The 23,234-nt window shown below is 43.5% G+C and overlaps 2 protein-coding genes across 11 annotated transcripts in view; one reads left to right on the forward strand and one right to left on the reverse strand.

Annotated features, from left to right (window-relative positions):
• The window catches only part of TSHR (thyroid stimulating hormone receptor), a 154,007-nt gene extending 132,565 nt beyond the window's left edge, over positions 1-21,442 (forward strand). Inside the window, exons 9-10 of the mRNA XM_081510623.1 lie at positions 18,041-18,229; positions 19,486-21,442. Coding sequence (XP_081366749.1) covers positions 18,041-18,229; positions 19,486-20,896 — 1,600 coding nt within the window. The 3' untranslated portion in view covers positions 20,897-21,442. The remainder of the gene's footprint in view (positions 1-18,040; positions 18,230-19,485) is intronic.
• GTF2A1 (general transcription factor IIA subunit 1) overlaps positions 1-23,234 on the reverse strand; it is a 122,008-nt gene that overhangs the window by 28,099 nt on the left and 70,675 nt on the right. For 3 of the 10 annotated variants that reach the window (XR_014059651.1, XR_014059649.1, XM_081510629.1), the window contains one exon: positions 4,254-4,334. The exons of the other annotated variants lie outside the window; for them this stretch is intronic. Coding sequence is in view for 1 of the 3 variants with exons in the window: in XM_081510629.1 (XP_081366755.1) it covers positions 4,318-4,334 (17 nt within the window). In the remaining 2 variants the exon portion in view is untranslated. Of the gene's footprint in view, positions 1-4,253; positions 4,335-23,234 lie in introns of those variants that run through there. 10 annotated transcript variants of the gene reach the window in all.

A 23,234-nucleotide genomic window follows, 5' to 3' on the forward strand; every position in this document is an offset into this window, starting at 1 on the left:
TCCAAGGAGGTGAGGGATGGAACTAGGATATATAGAAGTTTTGCAACAAACGGTAGGTAGTCAGGAACACCGACTTTGGGAACACCAAAAGATTATTGTTAAAGAAATCAGACATGTCAAGTTAAGGAATTTAGTGCTTTTCTATGTATGAAACGATGCAAGAGTCCAGGCTCACTGAAATCACAATATGCACCTCAGCTATCTGGGGCCAGTGTCCTGTATTTTCACATTCCAGGTTTCCTCAGGCTCACTGTGGGGAGTGGCTGCAGTCTGATGGCTGCTAGATGGCAGGCATTCTTCCTTTCTGCATTCCCTCAGGATTCACCAGCTCACCATTCGTGGTGGTGCCAACTGCTGATGACTGTGACATCCTTTGGGCTTCCCAGGTGGCACTAGTGGTAAAGAACCCACCTGCCAGTGCAGGAGATGTAAGAGATGTAGGTTTGATTCCTGGGTCAGGAAGATCCCCTGGAGGAGGGTATGGCAACCCACTTCAGTATTCTTGCCTGGAGAATCCCCTGGACAGAGGAGCCTGGCGGGCTACAGTTCGTGGGGTCACAAAGAGTTGGACATGACTAAAGTGACTTATCACATGCATGCACGTGACATCCTTTGTTTATTGATATGGCTGGAAACAGTTTCTCTCTTAGCTCAGTCAGTAAAGAATCCGCCTGTAATGCAGGAGACCCAGGTTTCATTCCTGGGTCCAGAAGATTCCCTGGAGAAGGAAATGGCAACCCACTTCAATATTCTTGCCTGGAAAATCCCATGGACAGACAAGCCTGGCAGGCTACAGTCCATGGGGTCGCAAGAGTCAGACATGACTTGGTGACTAGACCACCACCATGGCAGGAAATACTCTATGTCTCAAGTCCATTATTAATATCTCACCGTCTTTCACATCTCTCAAGTGTCTTCATTTCTTTCTTATGAAGATTAGTTTCCATCATCTATCATTATAAGCACTGACTTGTATTCATAGCCAACTACCTTGACCCTCTCTCTATCATCCTTGCCTAGAAAAACTCTATCTTGTTAAATCCAATTACCCACCTGCTGTGGGCTGGACTTTTGCAGGTGAGCTTGGCAAGAAGTTTCACTTTAAATCATTCACCCCAAGTAGACCCTAAGTGCTATACCGCAGTAACATCCCATTTCCCTAGTTACTCTCCCTCTCTCCCAGATAAGCACGCCAGGCCTCCTGCCCTCTCCTCCATTCTCTAGTCCTTCTCTCTCATTCTCATGCCCACGTGATCACCTTGCCTTCCATTTCATTTAGAATAAAATCAACCAGAAGAGAATTCCTCATGGTCCCACAGCTACCCATCTTCCTGTATCTAGGTCCACATCCTCTGTCTCCTCTCCTGAATTTTAAGCCACCTTTTAATCTTGGGCCCCATGCCCTCTCAGCAATCCAAGGGCATTGCTTCAGCAATCCTTGACCTTCTGTCCAATAGCATCTATATTTTTCTCTTTAATGGATTATCTCCCATCAACATTTAAACATGCTATTGTTTCTCCCATCATAAAACAGTATTTCTTGAGCCTATGGATTAAAGGATACCTGAAAGACCCATCAGTCAGCTGCAATACTTAAATCCATACGATCCTGACTCCAGTGAGACAACTGCCTTGCCTCTTTTGGAACACTGATTATTTGGTGACTTTAAAGAGTTATTATTATATTTAGGTTTTTTTTTTTTTAAATTTTTAAAAGATACTTTATCTTTCAGGGTTATATATTGAAACACTTTTAATTTTAAAATGTCCTTCAAGTTTATGTATAATTCTGTGCCCTTTGGTAGCAAGATGTGGCAAAAGAGTTGGCTAGAATTCTAAATCCTCTCCCCATTCCCTGTTAAGCTCACTTCAGTTAGGTTTTCACCATGCCACCAAAACTGCTCTTTTCAAGACCATGAGTGACTTCCACAGTTGCTAAATCAAATGGCCAATTCTTAGTCCACGTCTCAGAAGCATTTGACTCAGTTGATGACTTGATCTTCCTTATAATACTTTGTTCTTTTGGCTTCCAAGACACCACCCTCTCTTGGATTCTCTCCACACCTCTGATTACTCTGAGTTTCCTTTTATAGTCCTTCCTCTTCTTCCTGATCTCCTGTTGTCAGAGTGCCCCAGGGCTCCACCTTTGGCCTTTTTTCTATCTCTTTATCCACATCCTTGGTGATCTCATCCACTCATACCTTTTTGCATACTGCCTGTGATACCTAAGTAGAAATCACGAATCCAAACAGCTCCACCAAATTCCAGACTTATAACACACCGCCTACTTGACATGTCACCTGGATGTCTAACAGGCATTTCAAACTTGACCTGTGAAAACTGGACCCCGGTCATTCCTCCAAACCTGCCTCACCTGCAGCTTTCCTCATCTCAGGAAGTGACAGTTCCATTCTTCTAGCTGCAGACCACAAGTCACGGAATCATCCTTGACCTTCCTCTCATACCCCAGATCCAAATCCATCAGAAAATCCCATTGGTTCTACCTTTAAATCGATACAGACTCCAGCCATTTCAGCATCTCCACCGCTACCACTCTGGTCCAAGAACCATCCCGTCTATTGTTGGTCTTCTTGTTTCCACCCTTTGCTCCCTTTGGTTTACTTTCAAAGCAGCAGTCAGTTTGGTCCTTTTAAGGTTAAGTCAGACTACACCATTCCTCTGAAGGCCTTTGGTCTCACTCTGATGAGAAGACAAAGTCCTTTGGATGGTCTACAAGGCACACATATCTGCTCCCCATAACTTCTCTGACTTCTCTCATGCTTCCTGCTCTCACATCCCACTGTCTCAGCTCCAGCCACACTGGCCTCTCTGCTTGTTTAAACAACCAGGTACACTGTCACCGCAGGGCCTTTGCACTGACTGGTCTCTCTTCCTGGAATATTCTTTACCAGATATCAGTGTGGCTTTCTCCCTCATCTCCTTCAGATCTTTGCTCAACTAACTCCTCAGCGAGGCCCTCCCTGACCCCCTCCGCCATCTCTAACTGTGATCTACCTCTGGGTTCTTCCCTTCCCCTGCTCTGTGTTGCTTTTCCCCATGGTATTGATCATCATCATCTAACATGCTGTGTGTTTTATTTTTATTAAAAAAAAAAATGTTCTTCTTGCCCCACTAGAATGTAAGCATGAGAAGTACAGTAATTTCTGCATGCTTAGTTTACTGCTATACCTGAGACATGGAAAACAATCAATCAATACTTATTAAATAAGTGCATATCCTATTTTAAAATTCTTTTAAACGAATAATTAGACAGGCTAACTGTCTTGAACTTAAAGCCTCTAAGCCCTTATTATCAATCGATTAATTAAACTGCTTTTTAAACAGTCAATTAATCTTCTTTCTGCTCTTAGATGCATTTCCATCTACCTATTTACAGATGTAACTACACATTCATAATGAATCAGTGTCTACACGTTGACCTTTAGAGAAGCCCACGTTCATTACAAGCGACATAAAAGAGGCTTGTAACTGCTGCTGAAACACTGGCAAGCCAATTAGTGCTTATTTAACTTGCAATTGAATTCATCAAAGGTTAACTGTGTATTTGATCATGATAAAACATCTCACCAAAAAAATGGACATTGTTCCAATGTTTGGCAACGCTAGAGCACATAATTGCTAATGAGAAGCAATTTGTTCTTGCTGTGACATCAAATATCAGTTGGCTCTTTTTTATTTTTCCCCTGGCATCATTAAAATTTGGTGATATTCTTGCCCGGGACATAGCCCTGCAGGATTCATTCCCTCCAAACTCAGGTCCTGTTACTTTCATTAGACACTTAACTTGAGAAGGTTCCCATGACCTAGGCAATTAGACTTCAGACTGTCTGCCAGGCTTGGCTCAGTTGCATGCTGTTTGTGAGTAAATACTGGCTAGAGACAAATTCTCTTGAAGCTCAGTGCCCCTCACTTGATGAGCTCTTTGCAGAAAGTGCCAGAGTCAGACAGGGGAGAGTGAGGCCCTCCAGCTCGTAGACGTCACTACACAAGGCTGCGTTTGCAAAGGAATTCAGGTCCCTTGCCGGCTGATAGCTACTCTCCATATCCTTCTCACTCCAATACCAACATTTACAAATTTTAACTGAAGGCTTTATTTGAGAAAGGGTACACTGCTAGGAAATTCTGGGTTCAAAGTGGTCAAATAAAAATGTAGGCAAATGGGAAGAAATACAGCTTCAAATAAAATCATCCCTTCCTAGGTAAGTTAGAGGATTTCTGCAGACTAAGGCTACTTCCCCATCAACTGCAGATTTGGAGGTTGTCCATCGTGGCTCAGCACTCAACACGTGTTCATCCTCAGCTCCAGCTCATTTCTACATGCAAAATGGAAGGGTGATTAAAAGTCAGAGATGATGCATTGAACCTAAGCTTTCATTTTTTCTCCCTCCTGAGATCTCCTTAAGAAACATGGGAAAGAAAATTTAATATACAGAAATCCACAAGGACAAAGAGGACAGATGAGGACAGGTGGATGGTCTAGAGAGCTAAGAATTTGAGGGGGAAAGGCAGAGGAGAAGGAGGGAAAAGCTTAAAGTGCCCACAGGAAGCCACATTCAGAGGCAACTGTCTCACCCTGCAGCACCTCTGAAGGGTGTGTGGGAGGGATTTAGAGGTGATGGACGTAGCAAGAGTGACATATAGGGCTAAAAACAAAAGGGCTAACTGAATGTCTCTATCTGGAAATGAGGGTTTCCCAGGTGGCTCAGTGGTAAAGAATCCGCCTGCCAATGCAGGAGACACTGGTTTGATCCCTGGGTGGGGAAGATCCCCTGGAGGAGGAAAGAGCAACCCACTCCAGTATTATTGCCAGGAAAATTCCATGGACAGATTTACCTGGCAAGCTACAGTCCATGGGGTCACAAAGAGTCGGACACGACTGAGTGACTGAACAACAACAATCTGGAAATGGTAACCCTCTACCCTATTTGTGCAAAATACCAGCTGCCAAGTACCTCCTCTCTAAGCTGGAGATTTGAAGTACCTTTTCTGAAGAAGTTGAAAAACTCTAAAGTGAAAAAGACCTCCATGTTGGTATTTTAGGGCTCAACAGCAGAATGGCCAGCTCCCTACAAAATTGCCCTAAAGGAAAGTCAACTGGTAGACAAGCTCCTGAGATCAGATTTTCAGTGCCTCAGTCTTAAGCATGAATGTGACAACAAGGAACACTCGTCAAAGAATGCTACTAAAGTCAAAGATGGAAACCAGGATAAACAAATGTATGTGCAGGAGGGGGTCAAGGGCAGGGATGAGCCTGGAGCAACAAAAGGCATGCAGAGAACAGAAAAGAACATTTTATAAAGCAACAATTAGTGATCTGAGGTTAATCTGAGAAGATGTTTTATCCCTACAACAACAATGATAATAATAGTTAATATTTATTGACAGCGCACTGTGAACCAGTGTTCAAATAGACAAGGAAACTGAGGGACAAAAAAAAATTAAGCGGCTGATAGCAAGTTTAGTCAGTGGGGAAACAAAAATGCAAATACAGATAGTCTGAACTTAAAACCCCTGTTCCTGACTGCTGCATGTGATTCCTCAAACATGCTATAAAAAAGGAAGATAAGCCAAGAAAGCACTTTAAAAATGTCTTTGACAAACATATATTCAGAGCCTTCTGTCTTCTAAGCACCAGTCTGGGTGCGAAAACTGTAACAGTAAACAGAACCAGCAGAGTCCCAGCTCTTGTCAAGCTAAAATCAAAATCTTCAAAGCCAGGCACAGAAACACAAATACCACATGATGTGTCTTACGTGTGGAATCTAAAAAAGTTGAATTCATAGTAACAGAGTAAAATGGTGGTCACCAGGGGCTGGGGGATAAGGAAAATAAGAAAATGTTGGTCAAAAGGTACAAAGTTTCAGTTATACAGTCTAAGTTCTGGCGGTCTAATGTACAGCCTGTTGTTGTTCACTCCCTAAATTGTGTCTGACTCTTTTTGACTCAAAGGACTGTAACATGCAAGGATCCTCTGTCCTCCACTACCTCCTGGAGTTTGCTCAAACTCATGTCCATTCAACCATTTCGTCCTCTGCCAGCCCCTCCTCCTTTTGCCTTCAATCTTTCCCAGCATCAGGGTCTTTCCTAATGAGTCGGTCCTTCACATTAGGTGGCCAAAGTATTGGAGCTTCTGCTTTACAACAGTCCTTCCAAAGAATATTCAGGGTTGACTGTTTTTAGGATTGACTGGTTTGACCTCCTTGCAGTCAAACGGACTCTCAAGAGTCTTGTCCAGCACCACAATTTGACAGTATCAATTCTTTAGTGCTCAGCCTTTTTTATGGTCCAACTCTCACATCCCTACACAACTACTGGAAAAACCATAGCTCTAACTATACAGACCTTTGTTGGCAAAGTGATGTCTCTGCTTTTTAACATACTGTCTAGGTTTGTCAATAGCTCTCCTTCCAAGGAGCAAGCATCTTTTAATTTCACGGCTGCAGTCACCGTCCACAGTGATTTTAAAGCCCAAGAAAAAAAATCTTTCACTGTTTCCACTTTTCCCTTCTTCTATTTGCCATGAAGTGATGGGACCAGATGCCATAATCTTAGTGTTCTGAATGTTGAGTTTCAAGCCAGCTTTTTCACTGTCCTCCTTGACTCTCATCAAGACTCTTTAGTTCCTCTTCATTTTCTGCCATCAGAGTGATATTATCTGCATATCTGAGGTTGTTGGCATTTCTCCTGCAATCTTGATTCTACCTTGTGATTCATCCGGCCTAGTATCTCACATGATGTATTCTGCATGGTGCCTATAGTTAATAATACTATATTGCATATTTGAAATTTGCTCAGAGAGTAGACATAGAGTGTTCCCACCACACACAGAAAATTACATCTATGTGAGGTGATGGATACGTTAATTAGCTTGATTGTGGTAATCATTTCACAGTGTATACATATATACCAAAACATCACTTTGTATACCATAAATATGTATTATTTTTGTCAATTATTACCTCAATAAAGCTGTAAACTTTATAAATTAATTTAAAAAATTCAATAGAAGACATGGAAAATATATATAGTCAAGGAATTTTACCAGAAGATTCAATAAAAATAGTAAGAGAAAATTATAAGAAAATGTCTAGGGGTTCCAGGACAGCCTTTTTCCACTTGCCCGGAATTCCAGGAAAGAAACAAAGGAAATGAGAGGCACAAGCTATCCGGCAACAATGCCAAATATTGTCAAACAGGTGAAGAGTACAAGTCTCCAATTGGAGGGACCCCCTCCACCCCAGGGTCCAGTACAATAAATGAAAATATATCTATATCTGTATCAAGGCACACTTTGATGACCTCTCACACCAGGGCAGACAAGGCCATATAATCATTTCACAATGTATACATATCTCAAATCATGCTGTACACTTTCAACTTACTATGTTATATGTCAATTATATTTCAATAAAGCTGAGAGAGAAAAGAAGGCTATATAAGCTATCAGAGAGTAAAAACAAGTCAATGACCAAAGAATACAAATCTGAATGGCATCGTATGTAGCCAAAAGGGACACTGAGTACTGGAATTCAATAAAGTAAAGCCTTAAGAATTCTAAAGGAAAGTGATTTGCAACCTAAAATTTCAGTACAGTTCAGTCGCTCAGTCGTGTCCAATTCTTTGTGATCCCATGAACCGCAGCAAACCAGGCCTCCCTGTCCATCACCAACTCCCGGAGTCCACCCAAACCCATGCCCATTGAGTCGGTGATGTCATCCAAACATCTTATCCTCTGTCGTCCGCTTCTCCTCCTGCCTTCAATCTTTCCCAGCATCAAGGTCTTTTCAAATGAGTCAGCTCTTCACATCAGGTGGACAAAGTATTGGAGTTTCAGCTTCAACATCAGTCCTACCAATGAACACCCAGGACTGATCTCACTTAGGATGGACTGGTTGGCTCTCCTTGCAGTCCAAGGGACTCTCAAGAGTCTTCTCCAACACCACAGTTCAAAAGCATCAATTCTTCAGTGCTCAGCTTTCTTCACCGTCCAACTCTCACATCCATACATGACCACTGGAAAAACCATAGCCTTGACTGGACGGACCTCTGTTGACAAAGTAATGTCTCTGCTTTTTAATATGCTGTCTAGGTTGGTTATAACTTTCCTTCCAAGGAGTAAGTGTCTTCTAATTTCATGGCTGCAATCACCATCTGCAGTATTTTGGAGCCCAGAAAAATAAAGTCTGACACTGTTTCCACTGTTTCCCCATCTATCTGCCAGGAAGTGATGGGACTGGATGCCATGATTTTAGTTTTCTGAATGTTGAGCTTTAAGCCAATTTTTTCACTCTCCTCTTTCACTTTCATCAAGAGGCTTTTTAGTTCTTCACTTTCTGCCATAAGGGTGGTATCATCTGCATATCTGAGGTTATTGATATTTGTCCCAGCAATATTGATTCCAGCTTGTGCTTCCTCCAGTCCAGCGTTTCTCATGTTGTACTCTGCATATAAGTTAAATAAGCAGGGTGACAATATACAGCCTTGACGTACTCCTTTTCCTATTTGGAACCAGTCTGTTGTTCCATGTCCAGTTCTAACTGTTGCTTCCTGACCTGCATACAGGTTTCTCAAGAGGCAGGTCAGATGGTCTGGTATTCCCATCTCTTGAAGAATTATCCACAGTTTATTGTGATCCACACAGTCAAAGGCTTTGGCATAGTCAATAAAAGAGAAATAGATGTTTTTCTGGAACTCTCTTGCTTTTTTGATGATCAAGCAGATATTGGCAATTTGATCTCTGGTTCCTCTGCCTTTTCCAAAACCAACTTGAACATCTGGAAGTTCACAGTTCATGTACTGCTGAAGCCTGGCTTGGAGAATTTTAAGCATTACTTTACTAGCGTATGAGATGAGTGCAACTGTGTGGTAGTTTGAGCATTCTTTGGCATTGCCCTTCTTTGGAATTGGAATGAAAACTGACCTTTTCCAGTCCTGTAATCAGTGCTGAGTTTTCCAAATTTGCTGGCATATTGAGTGCAGCACTTTCACAGCAGCATCTTTTAGGATTTGAAATAGCTCAACTGGAATTCTATCACCTCCACTAGCTTTGTTCGTAGTGATGCTTCCTAAGGCCCACTTGACTTCACATTCCAGGATGTCTGGCTCTAGGTGAGAGATCACACCATTGTGATTATCTGGGTGGTGAAGATCTTTTTTGCACAGTTCTTCTGTGTATTCTTGCCACCTCTTCTTAATATCTTCTGCTTCTGTTAGATCCATACTGCTTCTGTCCTTTATTGAACCTATCTTTGCATGAAATGTTCCTTTGGTATCTCTAATTTTCTTGAAGAGATCTCTAGTCTTTCCCAATCTGTTGTTTTCCTCTATTTCTTTGCATTGGTCACTGAGGAAGGCTTTCTTATCTCTCCTTGCTCTTCTTTGGAACTCTGCATTGAGATGGGAATATCTTTCCTTTTCTCCTTTACTTTTCGCTTCCCTTCTTTTCACAGCTATCTGTAAGGCCTCCTCAGAGAGCCATTTTGCTTTTTTGCATTTCCTTTTCTTGGGGATATTATGGATTCCTGTTTCCTGTACAATGTCATGAACCTCCGTCCATAGTTCTTCAGGCACTCTGTCTATCAGATCTAGTCGCTTAAATCTATTTCTCACTTCCACTGATAGTCATAAGGGATTTGATTAAGGTCATAACTGAATGGTCTAGTGGTTTTCTCCACTTTCTTCAATTTCAGTCTGAATTTGGCAATAAGGAGTTCATGATCTGAGCCACAGTCAGCTCCCGGTCTTGTTTTTGCTGACTGTATAGAGCTTCTCCATCTTTGGCTGCAAAGAATATAAGCATCTGATTTCGGTGTCGACCATCTGGTGATGTCCATGTGTCCAACACAAGTCTTCTCTTGTGTTGTTGGGAGAGGGTGTTTGCTATGACCAGTGTGTTCTCTTGGCAGAACTCTATTAGCCTTTGCCCTGCTTCATTCTGTACTCCGAGGCCAAATTTGCCTGTTACTTCAGGTGTTTCTTGACTTCCTACTTTTGCATTCCAGTCCCCTATAATGAAAAGGACATATTTTTTGGGTGTTAGTTCTAGAGGGTTTTGTAAGTCTTCATAGAACTGTTCAACTTCAGCTTTTTCAGCGTTACTGGTTGGAGCATAGACTTGGATTACCATGATATTGAATGGTTTGCCTTGGAAACGAACAGAGATCATTCTGTCGTTTTTGAGATTGCATCAAAGTACTGTATTTTGGACTCTTTTGTTGGCTGTGAGGGCTACTCTATTTCTTTTAACGGATTCCTGCCCACAATAGTAGATATAATAATGGTCATCTGAGTTAAATTCACCCATTCCAGTCCATCTTAGTTAGCTGATTCCTAGAATGTCAATGTTCACTCTTGTCATCTCCTGTTTGACCACTTCCAATTTGCCTTGATTCATGGACCTAACATTCCAGGTTCCTATGCAATATTGCTCTTTACAGCATCGAACCTTGTTTATATCACCTGTCCCATCCACAACTGGGTGATGGTTTTGTTTTGGCTCTATCCCTTCATTCTTTCTGGAGTTATTTCTCCACTGATCTCCAGTAGCATATTGGGCATGTACCGACCTAGGGAGTTCATCTTTCAGTGTCCTATCTTTTTGCCTTTCCATCCTGTTCATGGGGTTCTCAAGGCAAGAATACTGAAGTGGTTTGCCATTCCCTTCTCCAGTGGACCACATTGTGTCAGACCTCTCCACCATGACCTGTCCGTCTTGGGTGGCCCCACACAGCATGGCTTAATTTCACTGAGTTATACAAGGTTGTGGTCCCTGTGATCAGATTGGCTAGTTGTCTGTGATTGTGGTTTCAGTCTGTCTGCCCTCTGATGACTTCTCTCAGTGCCTACCTAAAATTTATAGCCAGGTAAAGTATCAATTGAATGTTAAAAGAGTGGGGGGAAAAGCCATTTTTTAGTCATACAGGATTCAGAAAATATCTTACATATATCACTTTTCTAAGAAATTACTTGAAAATACACTCCAGGATATTATCTGGTTGTCCAGTGGTCAGGACTCTGCATGTTCACTAAGGGTGCAGGTTCAATCCCTAGTGGGGGAACTAAGACTCCCAAGCCATGTGGATTCAGGAGGAGACTCCCACTGGAGAGATAGCAGAGACTGAGGGAAGCTTGAACTTCAATCTGTAAGCCATGGGTTTCAAGCTGGAAAGCAACAAGATGAGTTTCAAGTTTTAGAAAGAACATCCTAAGTCTGAAGGCAGAGTTAGTAGACACTTTCTGGGAGATGAGTCAGGAAGTTTTTGCAAAACTCAGTTGAAATGTAATTCAGACCTAAACTAAGGTGGTAGTGATAAGAACCATGACTCTGTAGACATATAAACAGCTGACCTGAGGTCTGATTTGGGGTCTAGCTCAATTGCATTTTAGTGTAAATATTCATGGCATGAATATTTTTTTTCCATTAATATTCCTTTTTAAATTATTTGATGCTATACAGTGCAGTATTTTATGGAACATAGTGTATAACTTTACATAGCCACATCTTTCACTATTTCTAGCCTAAAAAGACTTTCATGTGTATATATATATACACGTATATCCCCTTCCTCTTGGACTCCCTCCCACCTCCCTTCAATTCAGTTCAGTTCGGTTCAGTCACTCAGTCGTGTCTGACCCTTTGCGACTCCATGAACTGCAGCACGCCAGGCCTCCCTGTCCATCACCAACTCCCAGAATTCACCCAAACTCAGGTCCATCGAGTCAGTGATGCCATGCAACCATCTCTTCCTCTGTTGCCCCCTTCTCCTCCTGCCTCCAATCTCTCCCACCCCTCTAGGTCATCACAGAGCACCAAGCTGAGCTCCCTATGCTTTATAGTAGGTCCCCAGTAGCTATCTGTTTCACAGGAGTGTATATACATGGTAGCGTATGTATGTGGCATGAATACTGAGCAAGCACAAAAGAGAATCCACAAGGACACCAGCCCTGGAAGCTGGTAGTTGGTAGGCAGGAAATAAAGAAATACCAGTAGGTTTAAAGGGAAGAATCATTCCATCATCTTGAGAGGAGAGGCAATGCTGCGTCCATCGGGAAATGTAAGGAGCTCCTCCCTTCCTTCCTGCAGATCTCTGGATCTCTGCAGTGGAGCTGAAACTGCTTCTCAAAGGGTGAGGGGCGGCAGTTGTTCCCCTTGCTTGACTCTGGAAGGGCTGAAGGAGCAGGCATGGAGTGGCTTGCGTCAGGAGAGCGCAGCATCTCGGGGCACTCTCGGAGCAGCAGGCTTAATGGATGCTTACAGAGACGTCAAGTGGCTCCTGCCCGTCGGGAGGGAGATGGCTGCAGATCGATCCTAGTATTAAGTGGATCTAGTTTGGGCTGCAAATGGCTCTGGCCCCTGAGATGAGGTTGGAGAGGAGGGAAAGGCCACGGATCTGCAGGGTGCTGATCCGCGCCCTTCCTCCCAAAGGGTAGATGTGATTTACGGTACGTCAGAAAGTCACTGCAAGGTTTTGAGCAGGAGCATGACCTTGCTTCACTCATATGTGATGACTACCCTGGCTGCTGTGTGGAGAGTGGATTGGAGACAAGTAACTGACAAGACCTCTAGAGGAGCAAGAGATGCTATTAGCTCGAACCAGAGAGCTCCCACGAGACATGCAGATACATGGATTCCAGCTCTTTTGGAGTTCAGATCCCTGGTTTCTGCTAGCTTAAATGGAGGAGGAGCAGGTTGGCGTGGGGATGGGGTATTAGAAGCTAAGTTTGGGATGGATCTGTTCAGTTGGAGATGCCTGTGAAAAACCCAAATGGAAATGTCAAATGAGTAGTTGAATATATAAGTCAAGATCTGGGCTGGAACTGTATTAGCTAGGTCCCTTGCTTCTGACTTGAGCTTAAATAAATTCCAGATTGTGGCAAAGAGGGTGTTAACATCAAACACCTACGATATGTCAAAAATCACTGCTGATGGTGATTGTAGCCATGAAATAAAAAGACACTTACTCCTTGGAAGGAAGGTTATGGCCAACCTAGATAGCATATTTAAAAGCAGAGACATTACTTTGCCAACAAAAGTCCATCTAGTCAAGGCTATTGTTTTTCCAGTGGTCATGTATGGATGTGAGAGTTGGACGGTGAAGAAAGCTGAGTGCCGAAGAATTGATGCTTTTGAACTGTGGTGTTGGAGAAGACTCTTGAGAGTCCCTTGGACTGCAAGGAGATCCAACCAGTCCATCCTAAAGGAGATCAGTCCTGGGTGTTCATTGGAAGGACTGATGTTGAAGCTGAAACTCCAATACTTTGGCCATCCCATGCGAACAGTTGACTCATTGGAAAAGACCCTAATGCTGGGAAGGATTGGGGGCAGGAGGAGAAGGGGACAACAGAGGATGAGATGGTTGGATGGCATCACTGACTCGATGGACATGGGTTTGGGTAAACTCTGGGAGTTGGTGATGGACAGGGAGGCCTGGCGTGCTGCAATTCATGGGGTCGCAAAGAGTCGACACTACTGAGTGACTGAACTGAACTGAATTATGTTACAGATGTTTCATCACAAAGTTTATACACATTTTCCAAAAACACCCTCCTAATTCAGCCCCGTCGGGACCCAACTTGAGGCTACCTGGGACACGCTCACTGCAGACACTCAGACAAATCAGGGAATACATTCCTCACTCCCAGATGCCTAATGAGTTCTTGGAGGGGTTATTGCACCTGGATTTATGTTCAAAGACTCCAGAGACCTGAAGATAAGAGGTAGAGAAAAGCTCCCAGGAAACTGAATCTAAGAACTCCAGATCCAAATCATGGCTCTACTCTCAGTCAGCTGGATCTCTGGACACAAACTGATATCTCATTTCTTTGTCTGCTGCGGGAACCACAGACTGATTTGCACCTGCCCCACTGATATCCTCACTGCCGAAACAACTAAGTGAAAGTGTTAATCGCTCAGTTGTGTCCAACTCTTTGCCACCCCCATGGATTGTAGCCCTCTAGGCTTCTCTGTCCATGGGGTTTTACAGGCAAGAATACTGGAGTGGGTATCCATTCCCTTCTCCAGGGGATCTTCCTGACCCAGGGATGGAACCCAGGTCTCTCTCATTGCAGGCAGATTCTTTACCCTCTGAGCCACCAGGGAAGCCCACAGGGAGACAACTATGGCAGTTTTAAAATAAGGCACCAAATTCTTGGATGCTCTTCCCACTGAGAAGGAGTGAGATGATGGAGGAGGATGCCTTCCCCGGGCTGCCAGGTCGGCCCACGAGGTTGAGAATCTCCTGCCCTTGAATCTGCCGGTTCTCCTGGAATGCCCTCTCTCCAGATGATTCCTCTCATAAGTAAGCCACCACTTTGTGAGAAGCTCAAACCACTGGGAGAAGCCACATCCGTAATCTCAGCTGAATGCAGGGTTGAGCCATCTCAGCCCTGACACCAGAACATGCAAGTGAAGCAGTCTGATTAAGTCCCCAGCCCCCAGCCACTGAGCCGCCCTAACCACCTAGTCTTCCCAGCTGAGCCCCAGACAGCAGGAACAGACACAAACCATCCCCTCCACGCCCTGTTCTAAATCCTGGCCCATAAAAGCTATGCTTGTAATACAAAATGGTTTGATACCACTTAGTTTGGGGGCATTTTTGTCATGCAGTAACTGGAACGGTTATTAAAGTGGTTTCTCGAGAAATACCTTTTAAAGTGCAGACACATTACTTGGGAGGATAAACACCTTCAGATGAACATGCACCATCAGTGTGTCCAACAGACAGCAAGGCAGGGAAAGGGGGCCGAGAGACACTCTCGTTTCACTGACAGAAGAGAGACACGTAAGTGGCTTCCAGAAAACTGGAGGCAGAAAGGTGGCCACACCACGAAGACAGCAGGGTTAAAAGAGAAAGATATGCATCAAAAGGACAGGCAGGAGAGCAAAGGCCAACTGCACTGACCTCACGGTTGTGCCTCATTCCTCAACTCTCTCACCAGCTATGAAGCTACTCATGTCTGCCAGTTTTCCAAATGTACTTGCTTAATGTTAAAAATCACCTGAAGATCATAAAGTAATGCACAAAGAGCAATTATTACCCTCCCAGGGAAGTCTGGGAAATGCCAAAATATGGATTTTTAAATTTTTAAAAATATTTATTTAGCTGTGTCAGGTCTTAGTGGTGGCACATGGGATTTCCGCTGCGTCGTGAGGAACTTCTGCCATGACGCGCAGACTCTCCAGCTGTGGGGCATGGCTCTGGAACGCACGGGCTCAGAAGTTGCAGTGTGAGGGCTTAGTTGCCCCATTCCATGTGGGATCTTAGTTTCCCGACAAAGGATTGAACCTGCGTGCCCTGCATTGCAAGGTAGATTCTTAATCACCGGACCATCAGGGAAGTCCCAGAAATATGGAAATTTTATATGAAATATAAAACAAAACAGTAAACATGATACCCTTCCCAAGAATCACAGTTCCATGGTGAATAGAGTTAACACACAAACCTCATGTTAATAACACTCAAGTAGCAAGTTCTCCCCTTCATAGATCACAGCCTTCTGGTGGCAAAGAGGCTTGGATAGCTCAATGAAACTATGAGCCATGCCGTGCAGGGTCACCCAAGACAGACATGTCATGGTGGAGAGTTCTGACAAAACGTGGTCCCTCCTCGAGGAGGGAATGGCAAACCACTCCAGTATTCTTGCCTCGAGAACCCCATGAACAGTATGAAAAGGCAAAAAAGATATGACACCAGAAGATGAGCCCCCCAGGTTGGCAGATGTCTAATATGCTACTGGGGAAGAAAAGAGAAACAGCACCATAAAGAAGGCTGAGTGCTGAAGAATTTATGCTTTCAATTGTGGTGCTGCAGGAGACTCTTGAGAGTCCCTTGGACTGCAAGGAGGTCAAAGCAATCATTCCTAAAGGAAATCAACCCTGAATATTTACGGAAAGGGCTGTTGCTGAAGCTGATGCGCCAATACTTTGGCCACTGATGCGAAGAGCCAACTCATTGGAAAAGGCCCTGATGCTGGGAAAGATTGAAGGCGGGAGGAGAAGGGGGTGACAGAGGATGAGATGGTTGAATAACATCACCAATTCAATGGACATGAGTTTGAGCAAACTCCTAGAGACATGAAGGACAAGGAAGCCTGGCGTGCTACAGTCCATGGGGTTGCAAAGAGTCAGATACAACTTAGCACCTGAACAACAACAGCAAGTTCTAGCAGCCTTGAACCTTGAAAATGTAAATCCCAGCAAAGTTTAGTTACAATGATGTGGAGGAAGAAGTTGTAAATGTTGCAATTCATTTGCTAATCAATTTAATATCCCACGCTAATTACATGATATTAAAAATATGAGTATAAAAAATAAAAGAATATTTAATGAACATTGATAAAATGTAAAATAAGAGAGGCATTAGGTTAAATATTTGTGGTTTATTCAAGCCATTCAATGCAAGTAAAAATGATGGGGCAAGATAACATAAGGTAGACTCTAGAACAGAGAAAAGAGCAAAAAATGTCTAAAAGCCATGAATTAATGTTACCTAAGTAACAATGCTAATGTCTACACTCTCCCAGCCTCACCATCTCCCTCATTGTTTTTGGAAGTACTGTGAATCTCATGTCAGTTTGTTAATATGAACCCTAGAGTTTTCTTTCCAGGAATACATTTAGAAACTTCTAAAGAATGGTGAGATTGTTCTGTCATGAATTCACCATGTAACTGGTTATGACTCCTAAGTTCTGTATCATTAGAAGATTTTCATGATACTGGTATTGATCTGGATCAATGAGTAATTTATCAGTCCTCAAACCCTAGTCCCCACAGAGACTGGGAACAACTTAGGCCCTTTGAGCCTGTTCAGATTTATTCTCTTGCCTCAGAGCCTTTAGTAGTTACATGGTGTAGTTTTGCAGAGTGAAATTGACATCCGTCTCTGATTCCAAGAGTTTGTGTATATTGCAATGGGTAAAGCAAAATGTCTGATGAACTATTTATTATTTGTATTGATACTGGAGTTCTAAGCAATAAAAATGAGAATCCCAGGAATAGAGACGCGGATGTAGAGAACAGACTTGTGGACACAGTGGGGGTAGGAGAGAGTAGAATGAATTCAGGAGTAGCACAGACATATATGTACACATATACACATATATACATATATACATTACTTTGCCAACAAAAGTCCGGCTAGTCAAAGCTACGGTTTTTCCAGTAGCCTTGTATAGATGTGAGAGGTGGACTATAAAGAAAGCTGAGTGCCGAAGAACTGATGCTTTCGAACTGTGGTGTTGGAGAAGACTCTTGAGAGTCCCTTGGACTGTAAGGATATCCAACCAGTCCTTCCTAAAGGAAATCAGTCCTGAATATTCACTGGAAGGACTGATGCTGAAGCTGAAACTCCGATACTTTGGCTATCTGATGTGAAGAACTGACTCACTGGAAAAGACCCTGATGCTGAGAAAGATTGAAGGTGGGAGAAGGGGACGACAGAGGATGAGATGGTTGGATGGCATCACCAACTCGATGGACATCAGTTTGAGTAAGCTCCGGGAGTTGGTGATGGACAGGGAGGCCTGGTGTGCTGCAGTCGATGGGGTCGCAGAGAGTCAGACACGACTGAGCGACTGAACTGAACTGAACTGATATACACTACCATGTGTAAAATAGATAGCTTGTGGGAAGCTGCCGTATAGCACAGGGAGCTCAGCTCGGTGCTCTGTGATCACCTAGAGGGGTGGGGTGGGGATGGGGTGGGTGGGAGGGAAGCTAAAGAAGGAGAGGATATATGTATACATATAGCTGATTCACCTTGTTGTACAGCAGAAACTAATACAGCATTGTAAAGCACTTATACTCCAATTTAAAAGTTTTTTAAAAAGGGGAGTCCCTTGTAGCACATCAACTTAGAAGCATATTATCCCTCCTTAGACCCGTGTCTGTGTGTAATAACTCAGAGGGCACGTCCAGCAGAGGAAGGCATCCTGTCATCTCCCCATGAATCTCAGGCCTGTCTGGATTCTAAAAGGTCCTGGCTGCTCACCCTCTCTCTGATCACTGTTGTCTCCCTCTCAGGGACATCTCTTACACCAGTGTCACTGCCCTGCCATCCAAAGGCCTGGAACACCTGAAGGAACTGATAGCAAGAAACACCTGGACTCTAAAGAAACTTCCTCTTTCCTTGAGTTTCCTGCACCTCACACGGGCTGACCTCTCTTATCCGAGCCACTGCTGTGCTTTTAAGAATCAGAAGAAAATCAGAGGGTAAGTGGCAGTGTCTGGATCAAGTGACAAGAGGTTTTGGTGGAAGTTCTGTTGTTTGCACACCAGGTGGAGAAGAACCTGGAGGCGCCCGTAAGAAACATGGAGTCCACGGGACACAGTGACCGCAGACCAAAGTGTCTGTGGACGAGAAATAAGGCTTGTATCTCTGGGTCAAAGCAGAGGAGGGGAGGAATTTAAGCAGCGATGCAGGAGAGACAGGAATGATTTCTCATGAACCTCCAAACAAGGTAGAATAGGCGGTCCGCTGCAGATTTTAACCACCACTCCACAGATGAATCTGCTCAGCAGCTGAAGCCATCTAAAGAATCTCTTTTGAGATCAATCTGGTGGGCTAGTGAAACACTAAAGCTTACTTCCGTAAACATGCCTGCACAACCGTGTCCCTCTATTCATCTGTTCAGTAAACATTTACTGAGTACCTGTTTGTTATGTGCCTGGCACTGTCCTAGCCACGGCAATGAACAGGACAGACCCGAGCCGTCTTGCATTTTGTTGACATTCTAGTCTGGAAGTCAGAAAAGAAACAGGCCAACAAGTAGGATCTCAGATAGTGCTATGAGAGAAATGAACACAAGGGTCAGACAGCTTATTCAAGAAGAGGAACAAAGGCTCTTCCGAGGAAAGACAATGTGAGTTTAAAACTGAATACTGAGTAGAGGCAGCTGGGAGTTTTTCAGGCAAAGGGAAGGTGGAATTCTAAAGCTCTGAGTAGGAATAATAATAATACTAACAGCAGCCAGCAGAGTCAGACCCGACTGGGCCCACACACACTCACATGCACATCTACCTGGGACTCACAACATTCCAGGTGCTGCTGCAAGAACTTTGAAACGATACACTCACCTATTCCTACAACAACCCAAAAGCAAACACTCTCCCTCTCCCATTCTATACATGAATAAACCAATACTCACAGACCTTCCCAAGGTGAAATAACCAGGAAATAGTAGAATCAGGTCCTAACCTAGGCAGACTGGCTCTAGTGTCCATGATTTTTTTTTTTTTTTAAATCACTGCTGTTCTTGAACTGGTTGTAGAAGAGAAATAAGGACAGTACGTCAGTGGGTCATACTTGGGGAGGGAAGGTAATAGGAAATGATGCAGGAGAGACAGGCCTGACCAGATCATGTAGAATCGTGTGTATCATACTACATAGTTGGCACATTTTGCTAAGCATGGTGGGGACCATTAGTGGGTTTTCAACAAGTGGTGACTTTCTTTCTACTGCCTTGCAGAATCCTTCAGTCTTTAATGTGTAATGAGAGCAGTATTCGGGGCCTGCGTCAGAGAAAATCCGTGAGTGCTTTGAATGGTCCCTTCTACCAGGAATATGAGGAGGATCAGGATGGCAGTGCCGGGTACAAGGAGAACTCCAAGTTCCAAGATACCCACAGCAACTCTTATTACTACGCCTTCTTTGAGGAACAAGAAGATGAGATCATTGGTTTTGGCCAAGAGCTCAAAAACCCCCAGGAGGAGACCCTGCAGGCCTTTGACAGCCATTATGACTATATTGTGTGCAGGGGCAGTGAGGACATGGTGTGTACCCCCAAGTCGGATGAGTTCAACCCCTGTGAGGACATCATGGGTTACAAGTTCCTGAGAATCGTGGTGTGGTTTGTGAGTCTGCTGGCTCTCCTGGGCAATGTCTTCGTCCTGGTCATCCTCCTCACGAGCCACTACAAGCTGACCGTCCCACGCTTTCTCATGTGCAACCTGGCCTTCGCAGACTTCTGCATGGGGTTGTATCTGCTCCTCATTGCCTCCGTAGACCTCTACACTCAGTCCGAGTATTACAACCATGCCATCGACTGGCAGACAGGCCCTGGCTGCAACACAGCTGGCTTCTTCACCATCTTTGCCAGCGAGTTGTCCATGTATACGCTGACGGTCATCACCTTGGAGCGCTGGTACGCCATCACCTTTGCCATGCACCTGGACCACAAGATCCGCCTCAGGCACGCCTACGTCATCATGCTTGGGGGCTGGGTTTGCTGCTTCCTGCTCGCCCTGCTCCCTTTGGTGGGAATAAGCAGCTACGCCAAGGTCAGCATCTGCTTGCCCATGGACACCGAGACTCCTCTTGCCCTGGCGTACATTATCCTCGTTCTGTTACTCAACATCGTTGCCTTTATCATTGTCTGCGCCTGTTACGTGAAGATCTACATCACAGTTCGAAATCCCCACTACAACCCAGGGGACAAAGACACCAGAATTGCCAAAAGGATGGCTGTGTTGATCTTCACTGACTTCATGTGCATGGCCCCAATCTCTTTCTATGCTCTGTCGGCCCTTATGAACAAGCCTCTCATCACCGTTACCAACTCCAAAATCTTGCTGGTTCTCTTCTACCCACTTAACTCCTGTGCCAACCCATTCCTCTATGCCATTTTCACCAAAGCCTTCCAAAGGGATGTGTTCATCCTGCTCAGCAAGTTTGGCATCTGTAAACGCCAGGCTCAGGCATACCGGGGTCAGAGAGTTTCTCCAAAGAACAGCACCGGTATTCGGGTCCAAAAGGTTCCCCCAGATGTGAGACAGAGTCTCCCCAATGTGCAGGATGACTATGAACTGCTTGAAAACTATCACCTAACCCCAAAGCAGCAGGACCAAACCTCAAAAGAGTATAAGCAAACAGTTTTGTAAGTGGTACAAGGACTTAGGCTGGTTTTTTGAGCGTCATTCCAACCATCGACACAACACACGGCTAATCTAACCTGTAGGTAATGTTCATGTCTGGAGAGATATTAGCAGTAACCTAATCATTGCCTCCAAGAAGGAAGAGAGGCAACCGGCGTGTCTGAATTCCAGGCCATAGCAAAGTAATCTATACTTCCTGGAAGATTTACTGGATGTTAAGTGCAGCGATGACACTGTGTAAAATGCTTAATACATTATCAACTGAGCCATGCTGACACTGTGCTTTCTCACTTTTATATAGCGTTTCATACTAAAGATTTAGCAAATGGCAAATGTTATTAACTTGGCTGGTGACCACAAGATAAAACTGACTCCGTGTTGGTTCAGTTCAATTTCATGTTCACTGATACAACCCAAGAGAGTTTGATTCCCACAAAACTGAAACGTCCAAGGGGACACCATACAAGGAACAGCCCTTTTGACACATGAAGGGGAGGAGAAGGCTCTGAGTTGTTTTTTTTCTGACTCTGAAACTTAATCATCTCTTCACAAGAATCTACCTGATGTGATCCAACTGTTGCCTGGGAAAACTGGCAAGATTTCAGCTGTTGTGGCTGAGCAAACTAAGAAGCGCTCTTCTTGGCCAGTCTTCTGGCATTGAAAACATGCACTCTAAAAAGTATTTCTAAATGGCGAGTGGGAATTATGAGCTGGGCATTCTAGATCACCCACTTATTAATAAAGCACGCTGGACATCTGTTTATTGTTGGACCTTGGCCAAGTTACTGGGCCTCTGCAGTCTGTAGAAATGAAGGAGCTTGATGGCCTCTTCCAGTTTTAAAACTCCATGGATAACCCTCCCCCTCAAAACACAGGTTGCCATGAGGAAGAGAAAGAAAAACAATAAGGAAGCACAATCTGTTTTTCCCATCTTTCAGCACTGCCATCTCCTCTTTGGAGCCTAGACATGTGACCCAAGAAATGTTTTCTTTGTTTCATTTTTTGGTTATGATGTCTGAACCAGAAACTCTAGTAAGTGACCAACGGTATCAGGCTGGCTCTGAATCACTCATCTAATTCCTAGACCGACACAGCTATCATTATCAGGCCAAAAGCAGATGGATACACACAGTAAAATAAATAAATAAAATAAAAGGTGGTTTTTGCAAATGCTTGTTAGTTACTATTTCACTGTGAAAATTCACTTGAAACATTTAACTTGTCTTCGGGGATTGGCTAAGTAAAGAAATATGATACAACACTAAAACAATCAAGAGAGGTTTCTTCTCTCTGCAACTGTCAGCTCTTTCCAATCTTGTTGACCACCAGACATAAAATCTGTATTTCCCAACAGTACTCCCTTACTTAATACGGTCAGGATTTTTATCAGAGTTGTATTCTCCAGATTATCTGTCAAGACAGTCCCTTTATTTCATTCTAAGCAGAGACAGCATTTGCTTCTCAGTGCTCATGAACCACATTGTGGATTAAAACCACAGCATGAATTAAAATCTTTTGTTAAGTCTGTGGAGCGGGGCTGGTGGGCCCAATGGGTCCCCAGAGATGGTGACCTTGACTCACCTGGAATCTCTCAATAGCCATACTCATTCCTGATTATCACTGAGATGTGGATTGGACGTTTTAATAGAAATGTGATACACCTAAGTCATGACTTATCCACAAGTTCATTTGTAACTAATGAAATTAAACAAATGTGTTACCTTTGACATGTGTTTTTCATCTGTGACATTTTGAAGCATCACATTTTGATAAATAATGTTTTACCTTGAGTAGCTGAAATAATCCTTTGATAATAGTCCTAGAAAAGTAACTTCTACAGATTTGTTGCTAAAGTTTGCATTTGTGACATGAAGTAAATTTTCTTCCTATGAAATGACTGTGCTGAGTCCTAAAGTATTGCTTTTTATAATTTATAAGCTAAAACTAAAGGCAGGAAAAAATTGGCTAATAAATCCATATCAATAAATTACTGACTATGAATAACTTAAGTATAACATTGTATCTTGGTTGTAAATGGTCTTTATGTGAAAAAATTTACTCATGGTAAAATGAATTATGATTCATTGACAAACAATGATATGTAAGAGAAAAAATGATTGGTATTTACACTAGGAATTTATATAGTACTCTGTGGCTCAGATGGTAAAGAATCTGCCTGCAATGCGGGAGACCTGAGTTCGATTCCTGGGTTGGGAAGATCCCCTGAAGAGGGGAACGGCTACCCACTCCAGTATTCTGGTCTGGAGAATTCCATGGACAAGGAGCCTGGCAGGCTACAATCTATGGGGTTGTAAACAGTCAGCTACAACTGAGCAACTTTCAG

The sequence above is a fragment of the Giraffa tippelskirchi genome, chromosome 7 (assembly GCF_054371585.1).
Source record: "Giraffa tippelskirchi isolate mGirTip1 chromosome 7, T2T-mGirTip1v1.2.pri, whole genome shotgun sequence".
In the NCBI taxonomy this organism is placed as follows: domain Eukaryota; kingdom Metazoa; phylum Chordata; class Mammalia; order Artiodactyla; family Giraffidae; genus Giraffa; species Giraffa tippelskirchi.